The following is a 10,000-nucleotide window of genomic DNA, read 5'->3' on the forward strand; positions in this document are numbered from 1 at the left end:
TGATCCGGTGTGTAAAACTGATCTAGTTGTAGAATGACCAGGTGTGTAAAACTGATCTAGCTGTAGAATGATCAGGTGTGTAAAACTGATCTAGGTGTAAAATGACCAGGTGTGTAAAACTGATCTAGCTGTAGAATGATCAGGTGTGTAAAACTGATCTAGGTATAGAATGATCAGGTGTGTAAAACTGATCTAGCTGTAGAATGATCAGGTGTGTAAAACTGATCTAGGTATAGAATGATCAGGTGTGTAAAACTGATCTAGGTATAGAATGATCCGGTGTGTAAAACTGATCTAGGTATAGAATGATCAGGTGTGTAAAACTGATCTAGCTGTAGAATGATCAGGTGTGTAAAACTGATCTAGGTATAGAATGATCCGGTGTGTAAAACTGATCTAGTTGTAGAATGACCAGGTGTGTAAAACTGATCTAGCTGTAGAATGATCAGGTGTGTAAAACTGATCTAGGTGTAAAATGATCAGGTGTGTAAAACTGATCTAGTTGTAGAATGATCAGGTGTGTAAAACTGATCTAGGTGTAAAATGATCAGGTGTGTAAAACTGATCTAGCTGTAGAATGATCAGGTGTGTAAAACTGATCTAGCTGTAGAATGATCAGGTGTGTAAAACTGATATAGGTATATAATGACCAGGTGTGTAAAACCATCCCTACTCACCTGATGGTGTACCAGGTGCAGCGGTAGTACTGTCTTCTGGGAGACGTCTGCTCTCGTCTGTCTCCTCAGACACTCCAGATGGAAGGACGACCGCCGACCTGAATCAAGGGGAGGGAAGGACTGAGAGACTGCATGTACATAGAATATCAATTAACCAGAAATATTAACCAATTAATAATTAACCAGAGGGCTTCACCAATTAACAACCAACCAGAGCAATTAACCATTTAACAAGTAACCAGACATATTAACCAATTAACAATTAACCAGAGGGATTAACCAAACAACAATCAACCAGAGGGATTCACCAATTAACAATCAACCAGAGGGATTCACCAATTAACAATCAACCAGAACAATTAACCATTTTACAAGTAACCAGACATATTAACCAATTAACAATTAACCAGAGGGATTAACCAATTACCAATTAACCAGAACAATTAACCAATTAACAATTAACCAGAGGGATTAACCAATTACCAATTAACCAGAACAATTAACCAATTAACAATTAACCAGAACAATTAACCAATTAACAAGTAACCAGCGAGGGAGAGGCTGCATACACATAGAATAACAATTACTAGAATGGACTTCCCCATTTCAAGTCAACAGACTGTGGGAGGGAGGTGTGGGAGGGAGGTGTGGGAGGGGTGTGTGGGAGGGAGGTGTGGGAGGGAGGTGTGGGAGGGGTGTGTGGGAGGGAGGTGTGGGAGGGAGGTGTGGGAGGGAGGTGTGGGAGGGGTGTGTGGGAGGGAGGTGTGGGAGGGAGGTGTGGGAGGGGTGTGTGGGAGGGAGGTGTGGGAGGGAGGTGTGGGAGGGGTGTGTGGGAGGGAGGTGTGGGAGGGGTGTGTGGGAGGGAGGTGTGGGAGGGGGGTGTGGGAGGGGGGTGTGGGGGGGAGGTGTGGGAGGGGGGGTGTGGGAGGGGGTGTGGGAGGGGGGTGTGGGAGGGGTGTGGGGGGGGGGTGTGTGGGAGGGGGGTGTGGGAGGGGTGTGTGGGAGGGGTGTGTGGGAGGGGGGTGTGGGGGGGAGGTGTGGGGGGGAGGTGTGGGAGGGAGGTGTGGGAGGGGTGTGTGGGAGGGAGGTGTGGGAGGGGGGTTGAGTGGGGAGTTAAGTAGAGTAGGGGTAAGGGGTATTCAGTTTGAGTGAAGAGTTGGAGGTTAGTGGGGGTTTAAGGGCTGTCGGTGTTGGTATTGAAATATTACCCAGTGCTTTAGGCAGACAGGTCTAACTCTGGGGATTAGGTATGGGATAGGGGTGTTTGGTTTGGGTGAGGAGTTGGAGGTTAGTGAGGTTGGAGTGAAGTCTAAGGGCTGTTGTAGTAGTGTGGTCTTAGACAGGCAGGTCTTACCCAGAGCTGTGGGACAGAGGAACGCTCGTCTGGGAGAGTGCCAGTGTCTCCTGTCCTCCCCATCCTCTCCTTCCTCCATAGGAGTCAGCTGCTTGCTCTCCTCATCCTGATACACCAGCCTGAAAACACATACAGACGCAAGGTCACACACACACACACACACACACACACACACACACACACACACACACACACACACACACACACACACACACACACACACACACACACACACACACACACACACACACACACACACACACACACACACACAAACACACGTACATGTTAATGTGGGGCATACAGAGTCCATGAAAGGCATATATTTTCATGGTGTAAGAGAGAGAGAGAGAGAGAGAGAGAGAGAGAGAGAGGGGGAGAGGGACAGTGAGAAAACACAGAGAAAAAGACAGAGGGAAATATCGAGAGCGAGAGAAGCAGAGAAGAAGAGAGGGGAGGATAGAAGAGAGAGAGGTGGAGAGAAGCAGAGAAGAAGAGAGGGGAGGATAGAAGAGAGAGAGGTGGAGAGAAGCAGAGAAGAAGAGAGGGGAGGATAGAAGAGAGAGAGGTGGAGAGAAGCAGAGAAGAAGAGAGGGGAGAATAGAAGAGAGAGAGGTGGAGAGAAGCAGAGAAGAAGAGAGGGGAGGATAGAAGAGAGAGAGGTGGAGAGAAGCAGAGAAGAAGAGAGGGGAGGATAGAAGAGAGAGAGGTGGAGAGAAGCAGAGAAGAAGAGAGGGGAGGATAGAAGAGAGAGAGGTGGAGAGAAGCAGAGAAGAAGAGAGGGGAGGATAGAAGAGAGAGAGGTGGAGAGAAGCAGAGAAGAAGAGAGGGGAGGATAGAAGAGAGAGAGGTGGAGAGAAGCAGAGAAGAAGAGAGGGGAGGATAGAAGAGAGAGAGGTGGAGAGAAGCAGTACATGTCTGAGGTGAGAATGTTCTGGTCGCTTCGGTGGTATTCTCTCTCGTCCGCGTAACTCTCATCGTACGTCTCGTCCGTCGACGCCTCCTCTCGCCTGATGAACGGCAGACGGCTGTCAGTGGAGTCCGAGCTGCAGAGGATTAAAATAAAAAAACTCTCACTAACCAGCTCACAAGAAACAACAGAAAGACAGGAGGATTATCCCCAACAGCAGCAGGGAGAGAGGGGAGGAAGCACGGTGGTTAGAAGCAAGATGGCGGCGAGAAGCAGAATGAATAGAGAATCAACACATGGGACAGACAGTGGTCCAGCCGCGCGCTATATTATACTCTACAGAGCTGCTGAATGAAAGCTTTAGGAGGATCCAACCAGGTTGAATCACTAGGCTGTGTTGAGGAGGAAGTAAGCCACTCACATGTCACCCACAGGAGGCTGCTGAGAGGAGGACGGCTCATAATAATATCCGGAACGGAGCAAATGGAATGGCGTCAAACATCTGGAAACCATGGAAACCACGTGTTTGACGTATTTCATACCCTTCCACCTATTCCGCTCCAGGCATTAACATGAGCCATGTCCTCCCCAATTAAGATGCCACCAACTGCCTGTGATGTCACTCCTGTCAGGGTGGATCCAACCAGGGCTACATGAGCTAAACACACTGTAGGGGATGCATATCCACATCCTGTTCTGTACAATATACATCTCTTCCTCCTCTGGTAGAAATATACCAAGATCACACCAGAAGAGTAAAAACAGGTTAAATATTGACTGAAGTCCAGACACTTGTCTGTCCCTAAGTATCTTTAGCTCACTGCAGCAAGGATCCAGCCATGAACTGTATGGACAACAGGGTTGGCAGAACCCTTCCATACTGATGCCTCCTGGGCATTACAACTCCCTCTCTCTCTCTCTCTTCCTGAGAGAGCAACATACCGCATGAGGGAGTCGTAGAAACACACCCTGTGCTCAGCGTCAGTCAGTGTGGAGAGGAAGAGAGAAGGAGAGAGAGACAGACAAAAGAAGTTACCGTTGACTACCAAGCAGAATTAGCGACAGATCCACAGGTGGCCTAGAGAGGTCACTGATAAAAGACAGACTAGAAAATAACCCCAACGTACTCTACAGAACCCAGAGCAACCAGACAGACACCCACCTCTTGGGAGGGAAGCACCATGCAGACCTCGGCAGTAGTATCGGGGTTAGCGGGGGTCCGCTCTGCCCGTCCACAGTACTGATGCTGGGGCTAGGGAAACGGCTGACCCCCCCTGGACCACCAACCCCCACTACCACACCGGGGACCGCCGTGTTGTTGGCATTGTTGATGTTAGCGTTGGAGCCCGAGGAAGAGTAAGAGCTCGGGGTGAAGGTGGTGGAGTCCATCAACTTCTCGTGGGACGGGGACTCGCCCTCGCCGGGGCTGCCCGTCTGGCTGATGTGGAGCGGGCGCTGCGTGGTGAAGGATTGTGGGAAGGTGTTGCGCCCGCTGTCGCGCCCGTCGTTGTAGTAGCTGACGTGGTTGCCGAACAACCCACCCGCTCGCTGTAGGAGGAGCGAGAGAGAGGGGGAGGAGAGAGGAGGCGGAGAGAGAGAGAGAGAGGAGAGAAGGGGAGGAGAGAGAGGAGGCGGAGAGAGAGAGAGGAGGAGAGAAGGGGAGGAGAGAGAGGAGGCGGAGAGAGAGAGAGGAGGGGAGAGGAGGCGGAGAGAGAGAGAGGAAGAGAGAAGGGGAGGAGAGAGAGGAGGCGGAGAGAGAGAGAGGAGAGAGAGAGAAGGAGGAGAGAGAGAGAGGGGGAGGAGAGAGAGGAGGCGGAGAGAGAGAGGAGGAGAGAAGGGGAGGAGAGAGAGGAGGAGAGAAAGAGGGAGGAGAGAGATAGGGAGGAGAGAGAGAGGGAGAAGAGAGAGAAGGAGGAGAGAGCGAGAGGGAGGAGAGAGAGAAGGAGGAGAGAGAGAGAAGGAGGAGAGAGAGAGGAGGAGAGAGAGAAGGAGGAGAGAGAGAAGGAGGAGAGAGAGAGAAGGAGGAGAGAGAGAGGGATGAGTATTGTGTAGCGTTACATCCATCTTAAAGCACACAGTGCTGCTATTCTGCTATTCTACTATTATGACTAAACCTATTCAGTCTATGTCTTATGGACAATGCAAAGCATAGGCCTGGTTTATGACTGGAACAGCAATGTCTCCCTCTATTGGGGCGGGATAGTGTTTAGGTGTCAAAGTGGATGAGAATGCCATTTAGTGGGTACTGAAGTGTAGTGGGTTCTGACGTGTAGTAGATACTGAAGTGTAATAGATACTGAAGTGTAGTAGATACTGAAGTGTAGTGGGTAATTTAGTGTAGTAGATACTGAAGTGTAGTAGATACTGAAGTGTAGTAGATACTGAAGTGTTGAGGGTACTGAAGTGTAGTAGATACTGAAGTGTAGTAGATACTGAAGTGTAATGGGTACTTTAGTGTACTAGGTACTGAAGTGTAATGGGTCCTGAAGTGTAGTGGGTACTGAAGTGTAGTAGATACTGAAGTGTAGTGGGTTCTGAAGTGTAGTAGATACTGAAGTGTAGTAGATATTGAAGAGTAGTGGATACTGACGTGTAGTGGGTACTGAAGTGTAGTAGATACTGAAGTGTAATGAATACTGAAGTGTAGTAGATACTGAAGTGTAGTGGGTACTGAAGTGTAGTGGTTACTGAAGTGTAGTAGATACTGAAGTGTAGTAGATACTGAAGTGTAGTGGGTACTGAAGTGTAGTGGGTTCTGAAGTGTAGTAGATACTGATGTGTAGTAGATACTGAAGTGTTGTGGGTACTGAAGTGTAGTAGATACTGAAGTGCTGTGGGTACTGAAGTGTTGTGGGTACTGACGTGTAGTGGGTACTGACGTGTAGTATATACTGAAGTGTAGTAGATACTGAAGTGTAGTGGGTTCTGAAGTGTAGTAGATACTGAAGTGTAGTGGATACTGAAGTGTAGTAGATACTGAAGTGTAGTAGATACTGAAGTGTAGTATATACTGAAGTGTAGTAGATACTGAAGTGTAGTAGATACTGAAGTGTAGTGGGTTCTGACGTGTAGTATATACTGAAGTGTAGTAGATACTGAAGTGTAGTGGGTTCTGAAGTGTAGTGGATACTGAAGTGTAGTAGATACTGAAGTGTAGTGGATACTGAAGTGTAGTAGATACTGAAGTGTAGTGGGTACTGAAGTGTAGTAGATACTGAAGTGTAGTAGATACTGAAGTGTAGTGGGTTCTGAAGTGTAGTGGGTTATGAAGTGTAGTGGGTTCTGAAGTGTAGTGGGTACTGAAGTGTCGTAGATACTGAAGTGTAGTAGATACTGAAGTGTAGTGGGTTCTGAAGTGTAGTGGGTACTGAAGTGTATTAGATACTGAAGTGTAGTAGATACTGAAGTGTAGTGGATTCTAAAGTGTAGTGGGTACTGAAGTGTAGTAGATACTGAAGTGTAGTAGATACTGAAGTGTAGTGGGTTCTGAAGTGTAGTAGATACTGAAGTGTAGTAGATACTGAAGTGTAATAGATACTGAATTGTAGTGGGTACTGAAGTGTAGTAGATACTGAAGTGTAGTAGATACTGAAGTGTTGTAGATACTGAAGTGTAATAGATACTGAAGTGTAGTGGGTATTGAAGTGTAGTGGATACTGAAGTGTAGTGGGTTCTGAAGTGTAGTGGGTTATGAAGTGTAGTGGATACTGAAGTGTAGTGGGTACTGAAGTGTAGTAGGTTATGAAGTGTAGTGGATACTGAAGTGTAGTAGATACTGAAGTGTAGTAGATACTGAAGTGTAGTAGATACTGAAGTGTATGAGATACTGAAGTGTAGTAGATACTGAAGTGTAGTAGATACTGAAGTGTATGAGATACTGAAGTGTAGTAGATACTGAAGTGTAGTGGGTACTGAAGTGTAGTGGATACTGAAGTGTAGTGGGTACTGAAGTGTAGTAGATACTGAAGTGTAGTAGATACTGAAATGTAGTGGGTTATGAAGTGTAGTGGATACTGAAGTGTAGTAGGTTATGAAGTGTAGTGGATACTGAAGTGTAGTGGATTCTGAAGTGTAGTAGGTTATGAAGTGTAGTGGATACTGAAGTGTAGTGGATACTGAAGTGTAGTAGATACTGAAGTGTAGTAGATACTGAAGTGTAGTGGGTACTGAAGTGTAGTGGGTTATGAAGTGTAGTGGATACTGAAGTGTAGTAGATACTAAAGTGTAGTGGGTACTGAAGTGTAGTAGATACTGAAGTGTAGTAGATACTGAAGTGTAGTGGGTTATGAAGTGTAGTGGATACTGAAGTGTAGTAGGTTATGAAGTGTAGTGGATACTGAAGTGTAGTGGGTTCTGAAGTGTAGTAGGTTATGAAGTGTAGTGGATACTGAAGTGTAGTGGATACTGAAGTGTAGTAGATACTGAAGTGTAGTAGATACTGAAGTGTAGTGGGTACTGAAGTGTAGTGGGTTATGAAGTGTAGTGGATACTGAAGTGTAGTAGGTTATGAAGTGTAGTGGATACTGAAGTGTAGTGGATTCTGAAGTGTAGTAGATACTGAAGTGTAGTAGATACTGAAGTGTAGTGGGTACTGAAGTGTAGTGGGTTATGAAGTGTAGTGGATACTGAAGTGTAGTAGATACTAAAGTGTAGTGGGTACTGAAGTGTAGTAGATACTGAAGTGTAGTAGATACTGAAGTGTAGTGGGTTATGAAGTGTAGTGGATACTGAAGTGTAGTAGGTTATGAAGTGTAGTGGGTACTGAAGTGTAGTGGGTACTGAAGTGTAGTGGATACTGAAGTGTAGTAGATACTAAAGTGTAGTGGGTACTGAAGTGTAGTAGATACTGAAGTGTAGTAGATACTGAAGTGTAGTGGGTACTGAAGTGTAGTGGGTACTGAAGTGTAGTGGGTACTGAAGTGTAGTAGATACTGAAGTGTAGTAGATACTGAAGTGTAGTGGGTACTGAAGTGTAGTGGGTACTGAAGTGTAGTGGGTACTGAAGTGTAGTAGATACTGAAGTGTAGTGGGTTATGAAGTGTAGTGGGTACTGAAGTGTAGTGGGTTATGAAGTGTAGTGGGTACTGACGTGTAGTAGATACTGAAGTGTAGTGGGTTATGAAGTGTAGTGGATACTGAAGTGTAGTAGATACTGAAGTGTAGTGGATACTGAAGTGTAGTAGATACTGAAGTGTAGTGGATACTGAAGTGTAGTAGGTACTGAAGTGTAGTGGGTACTGAAGTGTAGTAGGTACTGAAGTGTAGTGGGTTATGAAGTGTAGTGGGTACTGAAGTGTAGTGGATACTGAAGTGTAGTAGATACTGAAGTGTAGTAGATACTGAAGTGTAGTGGGTACTGAAGTGTAGTGGGTTATGAAGTGTAGTGGATACTGAAGTGTAGTAGATACTAAAGTGTAGTGGGTTCTGAAGTGTAGTAGATACTGAAGTGTAGTAGATACTGAAGTGTAGTAGATACTGAAGTGTAGTGGGTACTGAAGTGTAGTGGGTTATGAAGTGTAGTGGATACTGAAGTGTAGTAGATACTAAAGTGTAGTGGGTACTGAAGTGTAGTAGATACTGAAGTGTAGTAGATACTGAAGTGTAGTGGGTACTGAAGTGTAGTGGGTACTGAAGTGTAGTGGGTACTGAAGTGTAGTAGATACTGAAGTGTAGTGGGTTATGAAGTGTAGTGGGTACTGAAGAGTAGTGGGTTATGAAGTGTAGTGGGTACTGACGTGTAGTAGATACTGAAGTGTAGTGGGTTATGAAGTGTAGTGGATACTGAAGTGTAGTAGATACTGAAGTGTAGTGGATACTGAAGTGTAGTAGATACTGAAGTGTAGTGGATACTGAAGTGTAGTAGGTACTGAAGTGTAGTGGGTACTGAAGTGTAGTAGGTACTGAAGTGTAGTGGGTTATGAAGTGTAGTGGGTACTGAAGTGTAGTGGGTTATGAAGTGTAGTGGATACTGAAGTGTAGTAGGTTATGAAGTGTAGTGGATACTGAAGTGTAGTGGGTACTGAAGTGTAGTAGATACTGAAGTGTAGTGGGTACTGAAGTGTAGTAGATACTGAAGTGTAGTAGATACTGAAGTGTAGTAGGTTATGAAGTGTAGTGGATACTGAAGTGTAGTGGGTACTGAAGTGTAGTGGATACTGAAGTGTAGTGGGTACTGAAGTGTAGTAGATACTGAAGTGTAGTGGGTTATGAAGTGTAGTGGGTACTGAAGTGTAGTAGATACTGAAGTGTAGTAGATACTGAAGTGTAGTAGGTTATGAAGTGTAGTGGATACTGAAGTGTAGTGGGTACTGAAGTGTAGTGGGTACTGAAGTGTAGTAGATACTGAAGTGTAGTAGGTTATGAAGTGTAGTGGATACTGAAGTGTAGCGGGTACTGAAGTGTAGTGGATACTGAAGTGTAGTGGGTTATGAAGTGTAGTAGATACTGAAGTGTAGTGGGTACTGAAGTGTAGTAGATACTGAAGTGTAGTAGATACTGAAGTGTAGTAGATACTGAAGTGTAGTGGGTTCTGAAGTGTAGTGGGTTCTGAAGTGGCATCTGGAGCCAATGATGGTGGATGGTGAAGAACCAGATGTAATCCTTATAGCTGGTCACAGCAGAAGCGATGGGCCTGATGAAGCTCAGTAGTTCAGACAGTGTGTGGGGCTGTAGCCGACCTTTACCCTGAAGATATCGTCCTCAGACGCAGCAGAGACCGGCTCCTTCATCGACTTGTCCAGGTCCTCCTCCACTGTGAGGTCACCTGATATGGCCCTCCGGATCTCAGGACCCATGTCATGGAGCGTCCGCAGGCCCGCCTGATTAGAAATACAGACAGACACAGACATGCACAAGCACAAGCACGGATAGACAGACATGGAGGAACAGACAGAAACACAGACTCATTGTTTTAGTATGAATACTAATTTGATATGTTCAGTTAAGTACTAACACACTTGTAAAAGATGAAACAGTGCTCTCTGGTCTGAAGGTCTGACCGGCAGGAACTTGTAGTGACCCACCTGCAGGGAGAGAGCCGTCTTGGGAGGCACCTTGGCC

General features: G+C 45.9%; 1 protein-coding gene across 11 annotated transcripts in view; it reads right to left on the reverse strand.

Annotated features, from left to right (window-relative positions):
• The window catches only part of cacna1c (calcium channel, voltage-dependent, L type, alpha 1C subunit), a 556,532-nt gene that overhangs the window by 13,126 nt on the left and 533,406 nt on the right, over positions 1-10,000 (reverse strand). For 5 of the 11 annotated variants that reach the window (XM_071331812.1, XM_071331807.1, XM_071331811.1 and 2 more), the window contains 7 exons: positions 9,964-10,000; positions 9,619-9,759; positions 4,104-4,489; positions 3,884-3,910; positions 2,946-3,077; positions 2,032-2,150; positions 678-775 (listed from right to left, as the gene is read on the reverse strand). The exon at positions 9,964-10,000 is cut by the window's right edge and continues 193 nt beyond it. In XM_071331812.1, coding sequence (XP_071187913.1) covers positions 678-775; positions 2,032-2,150; positions 2,946-3,077; positions 3,884-3,910; positions 4,104-4,489; positions 9,619-9,759; positions 9,964-10,000 — 940 coding nt within the window. The remainder of the gene's footprint in view (positions 1-677; positions 776-2,031; positions 2,151-2,945; positions 3,078-3,883; positions 3,911-4,103; positions 4,490-9,618; positions 9,760-9,963) is intronic. The other 6 variants (XM_071331816.1, XM_071331815.1, XM_071331808.1 and 3 more) reach the window with 3 other exon arrangements.

The sequence above is a fragment of the Salvelinus alpinus genome, chromosome 11, assembly GCF_045679555.1.
Source record: "Salvelinus alpinus chromosome 11, SLU_Salpinus.1, whole genome shotgun sequence".
Lineage (NCBI taxonomy): Eukaryota > Metazoa > Chordata > Actinopteri > Salmoniformes > Salmonidae > Salvelinus > Salvelinus alpinus.